At 43.2% G+C, this 19,630-nt stretch overlaps 2 protein-coding genes across 5 annotated transcripts in view; both read right to left on the reverse strand.

Annotated features, from left to right (window-relative positions):
- Positions 1-342: 342 nt before the first annotated feature.
- LOC105940558 (protein NLRC3-like) lies at positions 343-17,976 on the reverse strand. 4 transcript variants are annotated; one of them, XM_076880960.1, is made up of 7 exons: positions 17,841-17,976; positions 14,755-15,502; positions 14,092-14,211; positions 11,688-11,827; positions 9,806-11,612; positions 1,671-1,841; positions 343-1,045 (listed from the first exon to the last, which is right to left on the reverse strand). In XM_076880960.1, the coding sequence occupies exons 2-7, from the start codon at positions 14,874-14,876 to the stop codon at positions 871-873; spliced, it is 2,535 nt and encodes an 844-aa protein (XP_076737075.1). In that variant the 5' UTR covers positions 14,877-15,502; positions 17,841-17,976; the 3' UTR covers positions 343-870. The 4 variants fall into 4 exon arrangements, 3 of the variants coding, with proteins under 3 accessions (XP_076737075.1, XP_076737074.1, XP_076737076.1); XM_076880959.1 differs by having other exon boundaries at positions 14,755-14,887; positions 15,358-17,976; XR_013096050.1 differs by lacking the exon at positions 343-1,045 and adding an exon at positions 8,619-9,673 and having other exon boundaries at positions 1,763-1,841; positions 14,755-17,976.
- The window catches only part of LOC101475656 (NLR family CARD domain-containing protein 3-like), a 60,371-nt gene continuing 41,083 nt past the window's right edge, over positions 343-19,630 (reverse strand). Inside the window, exon 8 of the mRNA XM_076880958.1 lies at positions 343-781. Within this exon, the coding sequence (XP_076737073.1) occupies positions 778-781 (4 nt within the window). The 3' untranslated portion in view covers positions 343-777. The remainder of the gene's footprint in view (positions 782-19,630) is intronic.

Below are 19,630 nucleotides of genomic sequence, written 5' to 3' on the forward strand. Positions count from 1 at the left end.
CAACAGATTAATTTATGGAGCACAGCATATTACATATGCTGCTTAATTCTGACCGTCGCCGTTTTAATGTTATTTTTTTGTTGTGACATAAAGGGAATATAAACGGAGCTCCCACCAGAGGCATTTGTTTTGTACCTTTCGATTTGTATGGAAAATAAATGTTTTGCCCCTTTTTTCCTTCGCCTCGTTTTTTGCTACCGGAAGGCATCCAAGCGACTTAACAAGAGCACGAGTCAGAAACTTTGCGTTCTGCAGAAGCGGCAAAGAAGGACCGAAGGTTGCCGCTATAATATGTGCTTACTAAGTACCACTGTTCAAAAGTTGAATAAAGAAACAAACAAATTTGTGCCTTTATTTTATTAAAACCATTTTGTGATATGAAGTTCTACAATGTAGAATCCATGTCATTTATAGTTTACAAATGACAAAATGTTTACAAAGAATGAAAATCATGACAGTGTTTACATAATATCACCCACTACTAACACTACTTAATTTACTGTATCTTTTGAAAAATTACCGCTATATATATACAGCACAAGACTTAAGAGTAATTAACAACAGCAAGTCTCATTTTTCCCTGGTTTTACTACCACACTGTTCTCCAAAACGCAGCAAACCTTCACAATCTTATCCAGAAGGGTCACCACTTCTCCCTCACATGGAAGAAATAATCTGATTGGAAAGGTGGTATGTTTGAAGCAGGGATTTCGGAGTGCCCCTTATGTAGCGTTGGAACCCAGTCATGATGTGGTTTCATCCATTTCATAGGCTGGTTTACCTGGAATAATGCCAAATAATTAGCAACTCTATAAATATATAGAGTTGCTATATATAAACCAAAGAAATATTTTTCCTTTATAATCTAAGTCAGGTGAACTGTAGTTTACAGTGTGGACTTTCCAGGTAATCATACAGCTGTTTCATCCCTGAACCCTCCAGGTTGCATCCTATTAGATCCAGACGTTTCAGATAGGGGGGGTTGGACTTCAGAGCACTGAGCAGTTCGGAACAGTTCTTCTCTAACAAAGTGCTGTCCTCAAAGCTGAATAAACATCATATGAATTACAAAGTATTCTTTTATTAAATCATCTTTTTCTTATAAGAAACCAAGTGAACGTCTAATAGAGGTACAGACTATTGCAAACTGTACAGATTATTGTCAAGTTTAAACTTGCAGAAAAAACACACACACACAGCAGCAGAATCAACTCTCCACATTGATTAAAAATAACCAGATATTACCAAAACCAAAATTATAGTATGTAGTTTTAGTACCCAAGCTTGTACCCACACCGCTGGTTTATGTGATAATATCAGGCCGAAAGGAATTCCCTCACTGAAGCCAGCCACACCTGTCGTCCATCAAGCTTCACCGGCTGGTGCTGATTGTCCTCATCAGTGGTCACTACTTAACAGTGTGGCTGAGCTTCAGTGGATGCTGGGTCATTTAACGACCTGGTCAGTACAGCCCCTTAGGTAAACCTATCTTTTGCTTGTGTCTGTGATTGTGGAAGACTGATCAGTGTTCACTATTTCACTGTAAATAAACACACTTGTCCTGCATTTGAGTTCTGTTTTTGCTGCAAACGTGACATGCAGTGCATCCTCATGTTTGCTTATTTTTAAACAGAAGTGTTTTACTATTACAGTAAATACAGTTAACTAACCTGAGTGTCTCCAGTCTACAGTTTGGATGCCCCAGATGAGTAAAGAGTTCTTCTGCATCTTCCTCAAGTCTCACTGATTTCATGTGCAGCTCTCTCAGATGGGAGGGGTCTGAGGTCAAAGCTAAGGCCAAAGATCCAGAGCTACCCCCAAAGATATGAACATCATGAAGTCTGTATTGACACAGATATTATGTTATTATTAAGAAGACACATTATTTTTACTTTGTGTGCTCGATGCAACACAATGGGAAACTGTCTCTTCTGGCTCAGCTGATTTGATGTTACTAACATGAAACATTTTAATAATTCTCCTCTGTCTCTGTCAGACCTACAGATCTTCAATCTTTCTTTGATTTAATGTGTTACTTGCAGCCACTTTCTGCTTGGCAGCACTGTCCTTAAAACATCTAGTTTTTACCATTTCTTCCTGTACCAAACATGACAACAATATTCAGAAGAAGCATATTGTAAACTATTTTTCCTGGCCTATCAACACATTTTAAAAACCGGATAAATATTTTGAATTCTTCACTTGAAATAGAGATGCAGTTAGGCTGTGTCTTCTTTACATTTCATTTTAATATTTCATGTGATTTGGAAGTGCTACTGTGTCCCTCAACTCCAGAGTGCTAAAATTAAAAGTTGGACTCAGGAGTAAAAATCAATCAAAAAGACTGCAGTGTCAGTTTTTGGCTACATTCACACTGCAGGTCTTAATGCTCAATTCCGATTTTTTGATCAAATCTGATTTTTTTGTCTGCTTGTTCAGACTACAAATAAAATGTGACAGCAAACGCGCTCTAGTGTGAACGCTCAAAGTGGCCCGCATGCGCAAAAGAAGACCACACAACGCGCTCTGTTTAGACCCAGAGCAAACAGTATGGTTTGACTGATGGTCCTTAATATAAAGACTTGTTTGGGACTTTACGTTTCCCAATTTTGCTTTAAGTTTTAAAGTTATTTTGTTACTTACATATGGCCTAATAATTATCCTTATTGCTGTTTTAGAGAGAAGCGGTTCTTCAAAGGATAGTTGCAGATTTCTGTCAGAATCTGCAGATTATACAGTACAAATAAAATGTTCACGTTTCTCCAATGCTGTCTTCCCAACAGTTTCACTGACATCTACATGGGATGGCCAGGAACTGTTCACGATGTCTTCTCGGGCACTTCTCCGGCGCTGATAATTGGCGTCTGTCTTGTGTCAGTGACGTAAAAGACGGATTTAATGCGACATTACCATTTAAATAGCAGTCGCTTTCCACATCAAATATGTATCGGATTCAGTACCACATACGAAAGTGACCCAGATCGGATTTGAAAATACCGGATTTGTGCCGTTCACACTGTCATACCATGATCGGATATGAGTCCCATAGGGTCAGAAAGTCGGATTTGATGCGCTTTCACTTGCAGTGTGAACGTAGCCTTAGTTTTTGTTGCTAGTACTTGTTTTTTGTTGTTGTTTTTGTTTTGTGGCTCAGCTGCAGGAGACGGAGTGTCACTACCCGATCCGTACCGGAAACCCGATCGGTACCCCGCATGCGCGAAAGGTTTCTACTTCCGGTCGAAGCATTTTACGATAGTTACAGGTCAGAGTATCTGTTAAGATGTTAAGAATAACAAGTATCTCTTAAAATCTTTCAGATAATGAAACCTTTAATATAATGTAGAGAAAAACAAAAAAATAAAAAGATAGTGACAGATCGGGACTCCCGATCCTTACTGCGCATGTGCAAAGTCGGACCGTACAAATCGGGTCTACCCGATCCGTACCGCGCATGTGCAAGGGGTTTCTTCTTCTTCTTTTCGTTTAATGGCAGTGTACTCCCCAGTGTACGAGGATACCGCCACCTGCTGACTGAGCGAATGAACCCTATTGTAAACTGAATTAGCGTCATTACAAACGTGTGTTAAAGTTGATTTAGTGATAATCGAGTGTGTTTATGCTTGTCACTGTGGAGACTATTGATTAGAATAGTTATGATGTCCACCCCCCTCACTGTCAATTGTCAGTAAACACTTCATCTGGCTGATGAATCTACACGTGAGATATTACAAAGCCTGCATTATTAACTCTGTAATTAGGCGCCATTCTTCTTATTTTACGGCGCTGTTGCTCAATCGGGGGACGCTCTCTGTTGAGGAGAAAAGCATGAATTTCTTTGTATACGGATTATCCATTGTTTAAATGTCCCGGGCAGTCGAAAAGAAGGCAGAGCTGTTGAGAAATGCTAGGAGCTAACTGGGCGCTAACCGCAGCATTCAAATATATTGAATGTCGCAAAGAGAGGAAGTGACGTAAGATTTGCGCATGCGGGGTACCGATCGGGTTTCCGGTACGGATCGGGTAGTGACAAGGACACGGAGGAAGTCTGGCTGTCAAAGCTGATATCGATTATGCTAACCATGCTTTCCCTATTTCAGTATCTGCTGTGGCCTGAAAGAGGAGTGACAGTTGAACAACAGGACCGAGCTGTGTGTGGTACAAAGATGAACTGAAGTGTGCAGCTGCAAAGCTGCTAAAACCAAACTGGTTAAAACACTTTGTAAAGAAACCAGCAGTGATGGGTAAGTTACTTTAAATTAGTAACTTAGTTACATTACTAGTTGCTTCTATCAAAAGTAACTCAGTTACTTCAAGTTACTCGTTACTTTCAGAGTAACTAGTTACTAGGGAAAGTAACTTTGGTTTTACTCAGAATTCTCTTGTTAATGTGTTGCTTCCGTAACTGGATACCCAGCAGGTTTGCCAGTCTTCTAGCTTGCTTACTTGCCACAAGTGCACTGTGCCACCTACCAATAGAAAGGAAAAAAATAATGTGCATATTTCCACGAGAGAAATCCCACGCCTGATTCTATCCTAGCCTGCTTTTTACATCCAACACAAAAACTGCAGTCGTGGTGCTTTCGATTGTACTCAGAACTCGGAAATTCTGCCTTCTGAATAGGAAGATGCAGGTAACACCAGACTGCAGATGAGCTGCATACAGGGCTGGACTGGGACAAAAAAATCGTCCCGGGCATTTTGACTAGAGACCGGCCCACCATTATAGGAAAAATCATAAAACCTTTGAATGATAATAAACACTGTTGTTTGTTGCAAGACTCAGATAATTATTTTTTTAAAAGTGAGACATTTTAAATGAGAATGAGAAAGTATTTCCTTGTACCCCCTTTCCCTTTTAATGCCCTACATGGACCCCTGGCAACACTTTGCTAGACCCGCCCCTGCACAATTACCAGCTGTCAGCTACTTAGAAAAGGATCCTGGTGTTATTTGTCTCTCAGAAACAGTTCATAACTTCCCTTCAACTCATTCATGTCACCTAAAAGGTAAACCTGTTTCTCCATCACCTGTTCAGCTCTGATGATTCAGTAAGGACATCTCCTGGTTTCATCTTCATGTTTCCCTCTCACCAGATAACCAAACCATATCATGACCAGCAGCTTTTTTGCAGCTGTGGCTCCAGCAAACATCAGCTGATACTAGAAATTAATAATAAATAAATTCTAACAACAGCTGATCAAGCTTAAACGTGTTGCTGTTGTTTACCGCGACATCCGCTGGTTTCCTCTTTCTGGCGTAAAGTGGGCGATAAATAAACAAGAGAGCCGATCAGCTGATCATTGATCAGTTTCATGATTGAAGTAGAAACAGGAGACGGAGGGGGAGAGGATGAGAGAAAAAGAGGCAGCTGTGCAGCGTAAACACAGAATAACTTCAGCTTTGTGTCTTTTTCATTGCCATTGTAGCTGAAGTCTGAGACAAACTGTGTTCCTTTTCACCTCAATACGAAACGCGTAATATTTTCTCTGAATACGGGACGATTCCGTTTTTTACGGGACGGTCGGCAACTCTAATAATTAACCTTGTGAACAAAATAAAGTTCAACATCAGTAACATCATAGCACCCACCCAGCTGTATAGAAACTCCGTCATGCTAGCTAGCATGCAGTACGAAAAAGTCAGCATAACGAAAATAAACTCCATCTAAACTTGGTTTATATCTGACCCAGATAGACTGCAGGTCATAACTTCTTACCTGAAGTTCAGTTCACCTGACACTCTTGGACCAGCGGCCGCTTCGGGTCTCTCCTTTTGCCTCCCTTTTCCTTCATCCACATGCTGGCCTCCACCACTTGCTAATGTTATTGAATCTGTGGAAGCTCCGCGATAGCCACCACACGAAGTAACGAATAACGATCTAAATCCCAGTAACGAGTAACGCGTTCCCGGTTTTGGCATAATAACTACCGTGCTCGTTACCACAATAATAACGTAGTTACTGTAACACGTTACTTAACCCTCTGAGGTCCAGGTTATAATTGGCCGTTTTTGACTACTTTTGATTTTACCTCTATATTTCACCTTTAAAATATGTTTTTCTTGCCTTGTTTGGTATCATTATTTTCAGCACAACCTCAAATTTGATTTATTTTTTTCATTTTGGTATACTATATTAGCACAGCTGATCTAAATTCAGACAAAAAATTCAAAATCCAAGTAGAAAAAAGTTATATTTTTTTCCTGTAAACCCCACAAACATGTTTAACGAATCATTTTCATAACTTGAAATGCAAATAGAAATTGTACATTTCTAAAAATTATGCACAAGTTTTGCAAACAACACAGATATATGGCACTATTTACCTAAAAATGCAGCCAAGGCCTCGGGCGTTTTTTATATAATCATTTAAATCTATTTACTGAACAATCAGGTGTGCTGCATCAAAGAAGGCACACAAATTATTTGTGCCAGTCCAAAAAATGTAGTTTGTGTTCAGTATAAGACAAAGGAGAACACCACAGGTCTAAACCCTGCAGGTCTGACAACAGGAGGTGCATCAGTCCAGTTTTCCATGTGGGAATAGCGTTTACACTGGAATCTGCCTTTGGCAGCTTTTTTAGAGCAAATATGAAATTCAGCAGTCTAACTGACACACGATACAAGACAATAACTACACAACACACTAACTACAGCCTCCAAACACGCTAAACGTCACTAATGTCTCACATATGAAAACTCGCTCTCTCTTTCTTTCGCTCGCCCACTTTCCATCGCGAGTGTCACTCCTAAAAACTTCCCCTTCTCCCTAAACAACCAAATGTCACATGTTGCCATATCATTTTTTTGATTGGCTGACATGGTAAACTCTAACACCAATAGGGAAGGGGTGTTTTTTCTTTTTCTTTTTTCACTTGCAAGCGAGAGTGTTTGCTAGCGCTGTCTCTAGAAAACGCCGTTTTTACCGTTCTTCCCGCTGTAAACACCACTGTTTTGTTCAGAAAAAAACATTGCGTGTATTTTTTATCATAACTCTGGTTTTACGTGGCCCATCGACACAACTCAAAAACTGGTATATAGTTTGAAGTCCGCACTTTCGACCCAAGTTGAAATGGAGACTCTGACGTGCTGCATCTTGTAGCTGTGTCGTCTTAAATTGCTCATGTGATTTTGACACGCCAGCGCGTCCAGCGACCCCAGAGGGTTAATAATGTGTTAGTCCCAACACTAGAAACCAGCACTCATCTTTCAGTGCTGTGTGAGTGAAAGCTGTGTGCTTCCTATCACAGTCTCATATGATTAATTCCTGACCACTCACTGTGATGTTATCAAGATTTAAATCGATGTTATTATAGCGGGTCAGGGCTGTTCGGGGTTTTGTTTTTACAGTTATGTTCTGTTGTTATGTTGCCATAGTTACAGGTGACGCGCTCTCTCTTCGACTGGTGTTTCCGGGTGAGAGAGAGCGCCTTTTTGTGTTGTTGTTGTTGTTGTTGTTGTTGCGGCTAATAAACGTCTGTGCTCCCTGGCTGATGGGAAGCAAGACCAAACGAAACCTCTGAGCTCGCCACATTGGTGTCAGAAGTGGAATTGCTCACCCTCACCGGAATGGAGAGAGACACTCAGAGGCTGGAGCAAGCCGTCGAGGAGAGCATTCGCTGCTTGGGAAGTGGGCGATCGAAGCGAGAGCAAGCGAGTGGACATGTAAGTCCCCTGACGGGTCCCGACGGTGCACCGCGACAGCGGCCCATCGTGACCGACGCTAGGACAATGCTTCATGGGTTGCCTCTGTCGACCGACACGCCGGGTCCCCGACAGCGAGCAGTGATGCCTGCAACGCCAGCCAAGGTACCGAAATACAAGGGGCTAACCCCGCTAGAGCCCTACTTCTCACAAGTACGGCTAGCCGCAAGGCATAGTGGCTGGAGCGATGAAGAGGCTGCCACACACCTAGCGCTAGCATTGGAAGGAGATGCACTGCAGGTACTCCTTGACCTAGCCCCATCAGAGCATCATGAGCTCCAAGCCCTCACCATAGCACTCGAGAGGCGGTTTGGGCAGCAGCACTCCACTGATCAGAGCAGGGAGCAGCTGACCAACTGGAGCCGTCGGCCGGGGGAGAGCCTGGGAACCTTTGCAGCAGACGTGTTGCTGTATGCTCGTCGCGGCTACCCGGAGTTCCCAGCAGCAGCCCGTGAGGCGCTTAGCCTGCATGCTTTTCTGCCAGGACTTTTTCCAGAGCGACTGCGCCAACACATCAGCCTGGCCATGCCTCAAACTCTCTTTGAGGAGCTCCTCGAGGCTGAAAGGGCAAGCTGGTGCCCACCTCGCGACCTAACCAGCAGGTGTCCCCCCCAAACTACCCCCGAATCAGAGCCGCAGACTACGACAGGGAGGGGGAGGTCCCGGAGATATGCCAGCTGCAGCCCTCAGTGCCCTGGAGGCATCCCCGTCGACCGACTGACCGCTGCTACCGGTGCGATGAGCCTGCCCACGTGGCGTGCGACTGCCTGGCTCCTGCCCCGAAGGCCAGAACTATGTGGCCTCAGGGGAATGAGAGGAGGAGCGGTACAGCGAGGGGACCACCGCTTCAGCTTCCTGCCCCCTCCAAGAACGATGCACGGTGGTGGGCCTAGTCGGGCACCTCAAGGGACTCTACCTGAGCTGCTGTGTTGAGGACCAGCCCTGCCAGGCCCTGGTGGACACGGGGTCTACCATTTCTCTAATACGACATGGTGTGCTCCCTGGAACGTCCAGGCCGCTTGTGAAGCGTTGGTCACCCACCGACACCCAGCTGATGACAGGCAGAGAACTGACATGCGCGGGAAGAAACCGTTGAGGATCCGAGTGAAGGATCTGGAGCTGGTGCACGACTTCTGGCTTGCTGACATTCAAGAGCAGTGGGGGGCCTGCGTTGACACCGCAAAGCTGGCTATCACTCTTGGTACAGAGACTCTGGCCCTCCAGTGCAGTCAAAAGCAGGGAATCAGAGACAGACAAGCCAGGCTTCAGGCAGCTGCTGCTCGACAGTCTTCAGACCCCAGTGGCTCTGGACCATCTCTACTCGCCTCAGCCCCAGTCTCTAGGCCCGACAAAACTCCCTCGACCGAGACAACCCAAGCTGTTGATGATCTGTGGCAGTACTAGCGGTTGAGGTGCCTCCTGGGCGAGAATGTGGACATCATTGCCGCTAGTGACAGAGACTGCAGGCAGACGCGGCTGGTTCAGCACACCATCGACACTGGCTCTGCTCAACCCATCTGTCTGTGCCCACACCAGCTGCCCTTCTCGAAACGGCAGGGAGAGCGGGCCCAGGAGGCACTGGGCGTGGCTACTGCTCGGGCCACAGCCGGCGGAGGGGGATGGCTCTCGTTGACCATGCAGCAGCTGAAGCAGGAGCAGGAGGCTGATGCGACGTTGGTTCAGGTGGGGGCCTGGCTGGAGGCGGCACGATGCCCAGGCTGGACAGGGGCGTCAGGACAGGGGCTCGAGGTGAAGGCCTACTACTCCCAGTACAACAATCTGGAGACCCACGACGGCCTCCTATACCGGAGATGGCGGGCCCCCGGACAGGGCAAGGATCTCCTGCAGCTGTTGGTGCCTCAGTCGTTGCGTTTGCAGGTGCTCGAGCTTGTCCACGGCTTGGTGGGGGCCGGCCACTATGGGAACATAGTGGCCCCAACATCTCTGCACAAACATCTCTGACAAAAATAACTGACATGTAATGTTTAGAATAAATATCTGGAATAATGTAATAAGAGCAATGATGTTTTTTAGTGAGAGTAATTTTAAGAACTAAACTATTGATCTACACTGATTTATAATGTTAATCACACTTGGACTCACCGAGCCTTTCTGCAGTTTACCACAGCTGGAAGAAGGCTCCATCGTCCCTCCCGTGATGTGTTGTACTTCTGCAGATCAAACTCGTCCATAACGTTCTCTGACATCATCAACATATGTGCCAAAGCTGTGGACTCAATTTCAGAGAGTTTCTTCTCTGACTTGTTCTGTGACTTTAGAAACTCTTGGATCTCCTGATGTACTAAGACGTCATTCATCTCCCTGAGAGAGTAGAGAATGTTTATGCATCTTTCAGGACACTTGCCTTCACTGCTAATCTTCTTCAGGTTGTTGATGACTCTCTGGATGGTTTGTGGACTGCTCTCTGTCTGACCCAGCAGACCTCCTAAGAGTCTCTGGTTGGATTTCATAGAGAGGCCATGAAGGAAGCGAACAAACAGTTCCAGGTGGCTATTCGGAATTTTCAAGGATTCTTCCATGGCTCTGCTCAGAAAATCTTCCAGAGATGAGATATCTTTCAAAGATATCTTATTTCCTTTATCGTCCTCAGTAAGGAAGTTCTGCAGCACCTCTGTCTTCCTGTTGGTGTAACAGTGGAACATGTAGACAGCAACCAGAAACTCCTGAACACTCAGATGAACAAAGCAGTAAACTGGTTTCTGGAAGATCACAGACTCTCTTTTGAGGATCTCTGTACAAACTCCTGAATACACAGAGGCCTCTGTGACATCCAGACCACACTGCTCCAAGTCTTCTTGGTAGAACAGGATGCTTTTTTTCTGCAGATGTTCAAACGCTAGCCTCCCCAGCTTCAGAAGAACTTCTCTGTCAGCATTGGTGAGCTCTTGACAACTCATCTCTTGCCCCTCATGGTACTTGTGCTTTTTCTTTGTCTGAACCAGCAGGAAGTGTGAGTACATGTCAGTCAGGGTCTTGGGCAGCTCTGCTCTCTCCTCTGTAGTCAACATGTGCTCCAGAACTGTAGCAGTGATCCAGCAGAAGACTGGGATTCCACACATAATGTAAAGGCTCCTGGATGTTTTCAAGTGAGAGATAATTCTGCTTGACAGCTCTTTATTTCTGAATCTTCTCCTGAAGTACTCCTGCTTCTGGGAGTCAGTAAAACCTCGAACTTCTGTCATCCTGTCAACACATTTAGGAGGAATTTGACTTATTGCTGCGGGTCGGGAAGTTATCCAGATGAGAGCAGATGGAAGCAGATTTCCCTCAATGAGATTTGTCAGCAGCTCACTAATGGTGGACTTCTGTGTGACATGAGACACAAGCTTCCTGTTGTTGAAATTTAACAAAAGTCTGCTTTCATCCAGGCCATCAAAGATGAACAAAAGATTACACATAGTGAGCTTCTCTGCTGTGACGCTCTGTAATGTTGGATAGAAAACATGGATCAGCTCCAGAAGACTGTACTGCTCATCTCTGGCCAAGTTCAGCTCCCTGAATGAAAGCAGAACCACCGCACTGATGTGTTGGTTTTCTAAGCCCTCTGCCCAGTCCAGAGTGAACTTCTGCACCAAGAAGGTTTTTCCAATGCCAGCAACACCATATGTCAGAACCACTCTGATGGGTCTCTGTTGGTCAGGCAAGGCTTTAAAGATGTCCTTGCTGCTGATTGGTGTTTCACAGGGGATCTTCTTACAAGCGCTCTCCACCTGCCTCACCTCATGTTGGAAGTGTACAGCTTCACTCTGCTCCTCTGTGATATAGAGCTCAGTGTAGATCAATCTGAGGAGGGCTCCAATTCCTGTTTTATCAGTTCCTTCAATCACATGTTCATATCGTGTCCTCAGAGTGACCTTTAATACATCAAAAACTTTTTCTGGATCAGTATCTGTTGACAGAAAGAAAACAATTAAACAAGAGAGCAAGAAAACTTAAGTTTTCATTTTTGCACAGCTGCTCTTACTGGCTGTCTGCTGAAAAGTTCTGGTTCCAGACTTTACTCCACATTGGGGACAGAAGTCTGTAGATGAATCCTTCAGGACATCCTGACACCACACACAACATGACACTGGCTTCTCCACAAAGAAATTCATCTTCTTCTCTCTGTGGACACAAACAAAAATTATTCTGACCAAAGAAAGGAAGTAAAAACATTTGTAGACATCATGTAAACACTTGTTTCTGTGGTAGGTTCATAGTAGTGGGCATTCAGTTACTGGTTTTTCCCCTCAGTATCTTTCACTTATTGTGTTTTTGTTGCCTTTTCGTGTATAAAACAGTGCATTTATTCTTAATCAAAGCAAAACAGCTTTTATGTGGGTGGCTGTTTGGTCTACTGAAATAAGGAGATTGGCCTTAGGGTTTAGCCTAGCTTCCAATAATGTTTTCTTGACTTTCAGAAAACTGGTTATTCCAAAATCTGTACTTTGTGCCTGATGATCTAGGTTCATAACTGAATACTCAAGGATAGTCTCTACAAAACCTGAGGCCTCTCATCCAACATCACAGACCTCTACCTTTGCCTTCATCTTCACCTCCTCTGCTCGCTAGTTCATCTCTTAAACCTTAAATCTCTGAGAACCTTCACAGACTTCATCTCTTAAACCTGTTTGTCTACTGTGCTCAGGATTTCCCTCTCAGTTTGTTCACGTTAATTCTCCATTTTCTGGAGTCTTTTGAGTTCAGCTATGGTTCCCACACTGCTCAGAGGAGCTAGCAATCCGCCTGGTTTCCACGTGTTTGGTCACACACACTCCCCAACACTGTTCCCTCTAAGCTGAGCACGTGAGCAATCGCACACTGCTGACACGGTCTCCACACACAGAAAATCAGAGAAATTAAAATAAATACATGTATTTACTTTCATTTCAATTCAAACTGGATTTTTTTGTGCGCAGCGCAGATGTGTGCGGAGACTGTGTCAGCAGCTTAGAGGGAACACTGCTCCCCAATCTGCTCTGGTTTTGCTTCATCTTCTTAAAGCAGTACAGTTATATTAATAGGGTGTCTGCCATACATGATCACATATCTGAATTCAAACAGAATCAGATAGTCGACTAGAACACAAATATCAGTGCAAACATTAGGACCTCTCGACATCAGCTGTTAATTATGGCAGAACTCAGGTGGTGAGGGTGGGTAGATGCGTCTCTAACAGCATCAGCATCAACACAGGAGCACCCCAGGGATGTGTCCTCTTGACACTGCTCTACTCCCTCTACACAGCAGACTGTGTGCCCACCCACGGCTCAAACATCATTGTGAAGTTTGCCGATGATGCAGTGGTGTTGGGCGCCATCTCCAACAACGATGAGGCGGCCTACATGGAGGAGGTGAAGAATCTGGCATCATGGTGCCAGGATAACCACCTCCAGCTGCACGTTGGCAAGACCAATGAGCTGGTGGTGGACTTCAGAAGGAGTCAGCACAGAGACTGGAGTTCCAGTGGAGAGGGGGCAGTCCGTCAAGTATCTTGGTGTCCGTATCTCCTCAGACCTGACATGGTCTGCCCACATTCAGGTCCAGACGAAAAAGGCTAGGCAGCGCCTGTACCACCTACAACAGCTAAGGAAGTTCAGGGTCTCTCCAGTGATCCTCAGGATTTTCAATACAGGCGCTGTGGAGAGCATCCCCAAACAGAACATCTCATCGTGGTTTGGGAACAGCTGTGTTAAGGACCAAAAAGCTCTCCAGAGAGTGATCCGTACAGCAGAACGCTGCTGCAGGATTGCTCTCCCCCTGCTTCAGGACACCTACACCAGGAGATGCCGGACTAGAGCAGCGCAGATACTGAAGGACCCGTCCCATCCTGGCAACAAACTGTTCCAACTTCTGCAATCTGGTAGAAGGTTCTGCATCATCCGGGCAAGGACAGAGAGACTCAAGAGGAGCTTCTATCCCCAAGCCATCCGGGCCCTAAACCATAACATCACAGATTGCCTCATGTGTGTTATGTCCAGTTTTGCTTCCTCTGTCTAACTAACTAAGGGAACCAGTCTACTCTTAAGTGTTGCATCTGGGCTGTATTTAAGCCAAACATGCAATAGACATTAACACAGCTGTGTTAGTGGTTTTGGGGGAATAATTGCTTAATTGCAAGTGCGTTAAGAGCCTTCTCAGAAAGACTGTGTTTAGCCTCGATCTTTTAAGAATGGTGTCTTTAATGTTTGTAAAAAAAAAAACATGTTTGTGGCCACATGTTTTTTTTTAAATTGCAGTAATTTCATTCCTACCAATCTCTGATCTGCTTCAGAGGAGTATAAGCACAATTCAGTGACTCCACCCCTGCGAACTCCTTTGAAACAATACGAAATACTCGAAAACTAAAATCATCTTCACTCAGTTTATAGCCAAAATCAGCCTCTTACTGTGTGATTGGGGGTCCAGGTTCATGACTGAAGACTGGAGGATAATCTCTGGACATGTCACTGTTCATGGACACAGAGCTGGATCCTGGAAACTGTGGTCTGTGTTTGTGTTGTTGATGTCTGTAAAGACAAACAATGAATCCAGAACATATTGTTCTTCTACATGTGCCTGTTGTTGGGCATTCAGGTGCTTCTCTCTCTCTGTCAGATTTAGGAGACTGAAAAACTCAATTTTCTCTCTACTACTGTACTTTCTGTAGGGCAGGCTGTCACCAGGGTAATCGTTTTTAACTCACTTTCAGATCTTCATTTAATATTTCAGAGCTTCCCATTTAGATTTTTCTGTTATATAAGCAAATAATCTTTCCCTCATCAGTATTCAATCATCTTAACATCAGTTACCAGGATACGGAGTCACAGCTTGTATTATGTTCCTTTATAAAATAAAATAAAAAACTCAATGGAAAACAAATATCAGGAAGTCAAAAACATAATACAGACTGAAATACATAATACAGCGTCAGTGGTTGTTTGAGGAAAATCACTGGATATGAATGTCTTAGTGCTTTAAGAGCTCTTTTCAGAAAGACTTTACTATGTTACTAAAGTCTGTCCTCTCCTTTCATCATTTTCAAATTGCTTATAACAGACACAGTTTCTTACTTTTTGCCTGATGGTCCAAGTTCATGACTGAAGACTGGAGGATAATCTCTGGACATGTCACTGTTCATGGACATAGAGCTGGATCCTTGAAACTCTGCCATGTTCCCCTGCAAAACACTCATCTTTAGGCTTCCTGGGAGAGAAACAAGGAACTGTGACTGTGAGCACGGCAGAAAAAAACATCAGAAATATTTTTAAAGAACGCCATAACTGGCAGATCAGGAAACACAGCACAACAGCACACACACACACACACACACACACACACACACACACACACACACACACACAGAGTTAGCTTGTATTAAACCCAGCTGACCCTTTACCTCATCAATTAATAGATAAGTTTACTCTCCTACAGCTCACTGAGAGACAGCTCAGCACAAGACGTTAAAATGTCAGTCTCACCATTAACCAAAGATATAGTTTCATTCATCATGTTTCGTTCTTTTTCGTTCTATGGTGCAACAAACTCAAGTACAGAAATAGATCCTAACAATTTCCAGCTTTTGTTCCACCTTGAGAAACATAAATGTAATATCTTCCAGTAAGAAATTGTTTTGCTATTTTTCCGACACCCAATAAATGCTCAGTAACACTCACCTTTTTTTTTCACTCGTCTGCTTCTATGACTGTAGAAACTGAAATTACAGTACTTTGTTTTCTCCTCACCTCAGCAGAGCAGCTCCTCCCCTCTCCACAGGAACTTGTATGACTACATTCCCAGTGTGCAAGAGAGATATCTTTGCTTGAAAACAACAAATATGAATGTGAATTTATCTTAAATATAGACTAGACCTCCTACACACTATCAATTAATATTTAATTCAATTCCCTTCTAGCATCTAATAACAACAACATTCATCTCAAGGCAACTTATATGGTAAGGTTGTCACGGACCCGGCTCTGGGGACTCGGGGTCCGTGGGCAGTGGGGACTCTGACTGTTATTGTTATTGTTGTTATTATTATTATTTGGTGTGTTGTCTGCACTGCCCCTGTGCACATCTGTATGTAGGCAGGTGTGTGTGTGTGTGTGTGTGTTTTTTCCTTTCTGCTGTGGCCAAGTTACAGGCACCTTCAGCTCTGGGGGCGTGGTCTACCTTGAGGGCTGGCCACACCCGAAGTCCTGGCCGCACACCTGCTCCTCATCTGGGCTCGTCGGGGGAGTTATTTAGATGAGCGATGGAGCACGGGATTATTGCGTTTGACTACACGTCAGTCTTCAAACTAGTCAAGTGTGAGTGTGTGCCTGCTGGGATAAGTGTTAACGGCTGCCTCTATTGTTTTCCCCTCAGGAGGAGTGTGGGACGAGAAGGAGCAGTGAGCACGGGGAGTGCAGGGACACTGGGGCAGAGAGCACTACACGGGGACTTTTGGGAAGAAGACACTACACGGGAGTCTGGGAAACTGGGGATTTATTGTTGTTTATTTTCACCACCTTGTAAATAAACACTGTTGCACTGAAGAGTCCGGCGTTTGGGTCCTATTTCCCCATCTCCCCACGGTCTGCCAGCCAGACCGTGACAAAGGTAAAGACAAATACAATAATAAAGGAAAAAAAATAACAAAAAAACCCTCAAAAATAACATCAAGACAAACTTATTTGAGCAAAGGAAGGTAGGAAGGAAACTCCAGCAGTATTAAGGCACATGAACATTCCAGAATATTCCATGTGCTTAACAAGTCCCCACCGTGTCAATGAAAGCAAAGCAAAAGCATGCCAGTAAAGAGTACTTGCCCAGTCTGTGCATTCTGTGACGTACCTTTGTGTAACCAGTAGACACACAGCAACGCTAAATTTAGCCACACAATGAACAAAATAATGCAAACATGGAAAAGCTGATTCTGTGCACATCCAAGTTCAGCGAGTTTTATGACTAAAGTGTAAGTGCAAATAGGCACCATCAGAAGGAAGTAGTGGAATTGACAGACACTGCACTAGTAGGGATAGTTTCAAAGCTTTATGAATGACAGATTCATGTTTTCAAATGACAGCGAGCAAACACTTACATGCACAGGGGTGCAAAAAATGACATACAGTGTCCATGTGGTGTGACAGTGTGTGGTATGTGAGAATACAAGAAAAAGTGAGCTCTTTTATTGAGCACATGAAGCTCAATAATCCAAATACAAGGGTGAAACACCAAACATTACAAAAATCAATGTGATGGTTTTAACTCTGACCGTTTAATGAAATGAAACCATTAATAGGAGCTGACACAGTACAAACATACAGTCACAGGAGCTCAGTGTCAGAGAAATAGACAGAGAGGTATTAAAAGTGAGGATAAATAACACAGTTTATCAAGACTTTGCTAATAAAAAAAACAGACAGTGTTGTTCTCTGATAGCTGTGACAGTTTCAACATGTCTCCCAATTCTCCTCTGACTAGGGACAAACACATGAAACTGAAGATGAAACTTGATGGGGGTTTTGTGTGTGCAGAGATACAGTACATTCTTTCTTATATGTATGAATGTATATATTATATTCTTTCTAATATGAGTGTTGGCTATAAAGTGGATAATGGAAGAGAGACCTTATGAAACAGATCATATGATCCACATGTTTTTTACTGAGTGTTACCAAAAGTGTTACCAAAAGCTGTTGAACTGCATTCCAGTCATGCTAGGACATGTTCACTGAGTTCAGAGATTTTTATTTTCATTTTTAAATTCTGCCCATTCTGGTAGCTTTTGCAATCAGAATTGTGATCTGAATACGCTGTTGTGCCAAACACATTTTGCTTTTCAAAGATCAGCTCTATAAACTTTCTATAGGCTCCTCTAGATTTCTTTTACCTGTTCATTTCATCATTTCAATTTATTTTATTTCAGTTATCTGGTATGTGGTATACAGTATGACAATGACTAAGGCAGGAGAGACAGAAGAGGGGATAGGGAGGCATAGGGGAAGATGTAATAAAAGAATAGAGTAAAAATATAAATGCACAATATATCACCAACTGTCACACCTGCAAGAAAAATGAACATACACCACCTGGATCACAAAAGGTCAGCAATGCATCTTCTTGTGCTGTGTTTCTGTGTGTGATAGAGAGTGTGTGTCTTTGCTGTTCTTACGGCCAAGACGGAGAACGAGGAGGTGGGCTCTAGTAAGGAAGCTCCTGTGGTCCTGGGCTCGCTGAGGACTGGCTACCTTGGAGTTCAGGGCTAAGAAGAGAGCCAATGGTGTGACGGATAAGGGCCGGTGCAGCTGTTAAAAGGAGGACAATGTGCCAGGTGAAGGGGAACGCCTTCACCTGAGCCTGCCAGTTGCCTCCCTGTCGGACGCCTCTAGAGACTCTGTTTGTTGCACACAGCCTGAGTGTTAGTAGTGACAAGTGCACTGGCTGTTTGCCTACACATTGCTCCAGCTTTGTTGTTTTATGTTTTGTGTTTGCCACTGTTAATGCCACTGTTTTGCACATGTCTCAACTCTGTATATTTTTATATATTTTATTTATTGTTGACTCTATTTAATTTGTAAAATATGTGTATACACACACACACACACACACACACACGCAGAAAAACATTTAGTATACACATCCAGAAATTTTTGTTGTTGTTTTTTTTGCATATACTATTATTTATTGTACATATATTTATTAGTTCAGATTTAGCCATTCGTATATTTTGCCTGTTTATGTTATTGTATTTTGCACAACTCTGTTGCTTGTGAAGCTCGCACACAAGAATTTCACTCGCATGTGCTGTACCAGTGTACCTGCACATGTGATGTGACAATAAAAGTGATTTGATTTGATTTAATAAAGTCCAAACCTCAGACACTGACCGAGTCTCTCGCGTTATCTCCTTTTGTCCCTGAGCTGGGCGGTAACAGCTGTGAAAATGTACTTGAGGGTAGGAAGAAAAGAGGTGATGGTTTGGTCTCTTTGATTGTAACTTCTTGATGTTTGCAGAATAGATAAAAAATAATATAGAATTAAACAAAAACCACACACACACTTTATGTTTAATAATGTACAGCACAGTTCAAGCTTGGAAATATTCTTGTGCTGTTCCAATGGGGAGGTGAGTTTTGCTATAATATCACATTATTATTTATATGTATAATGCATTGCTTAAAGTACACTACAAATCTTTTGTTTTGCCTTTTTTTTTGTCACCATCAGCTTCAAACAGACCACCACTAACTGTAAGTAACTTTAGGTCCACTTCATGATTCACTGCGAAGAAGATGAGACTGAGAACACTTTATGATCTGTTCACATGATCATGAGCTCAGTTGTAACTATGCAAACCTGTGACTGTAGGAACTGTTGTTAGATAACGTCAGAAAATAATTACATCTCAGCTGTACCATGCAGGCAACATTAGTGCGCGCCAATAGCACATAGTACATAGTAGAGCGGTACAAACTCTAGCTCACCTAACAGTGGATTCATGGTTTTGTATCAACAGTGTAGATGTGTTGTAACTGCAAACATTTCTGTCACACACCATAACTTGCATTTACTTTCTTAGAAATGCAATTACAAATTACTTTGACACATTCAGCAATATAAGCACTGTGTATGAGCGTAAATGTTGACAACAAGGTCGACCTCTTATTTAGAGACGCGGAGGATTGAATTCTCACCAGGGTAATTCTCATTGCAGGCTAAAAGGGTTTGAAATCCAGACTTTTATGTTTAAAATGACAGAGTCTATATCTGCTTTTGCTACTAATAAATCATTTTGTATTATTAATCAAACTTAAATCAAAGTTTGAGTGATGATGACTGAGAAATACAGTTAATGTAATGAAATGGTTCTAATACCTGATCTTCTGACAAATCTAATGATTTTGTGTGTGTGCATGTGTGTGTCTGCTTATGTGCTGTCATTGTTTGTACAAGCGGGGAATT

This window comes from Maylandia zebra, unplaced genomic scaffold (assembly GCF_041146795.1).
Source record: "Maylandia zebra isolate NMK-2024a unplaced genomic scaffold, Mzebra_GT3a scaffold02, whole genome shotgun sequence".
In the NCBI taxonomy this organism is placed as follows: Eukaryota; Metazoa; Chordata; class Actinopteri; order Cichliformes; family Cichlidae; genus Maylandia; species Maylandia zebra.

Bases quoted from the DNA above. Each gene is read 5' to 3' on its own strand.
- LOC105940558 (XM_076880960.1), bottom strand. From the start codon at position 14,876: ATGAGTGTTTTGCAGGGGAACATGGCAGAGTTTCAAGGATCCAGCTCT. The intron at 11,613-11,687 runs GTAAGAGCAGCT...TTCTGTCAACAG, and splicing joins AACTTTTCAGCAGACAGCCA to ATACTGATCCAGAAAAAGTT. The intron at 1,046-1,670 runs GTTAGTTAACTG...ATGTTTATTCAG, and splicing joins TGTAGACTGGAGACACTCAG to CTTTGAGGACAGCACTTTGT.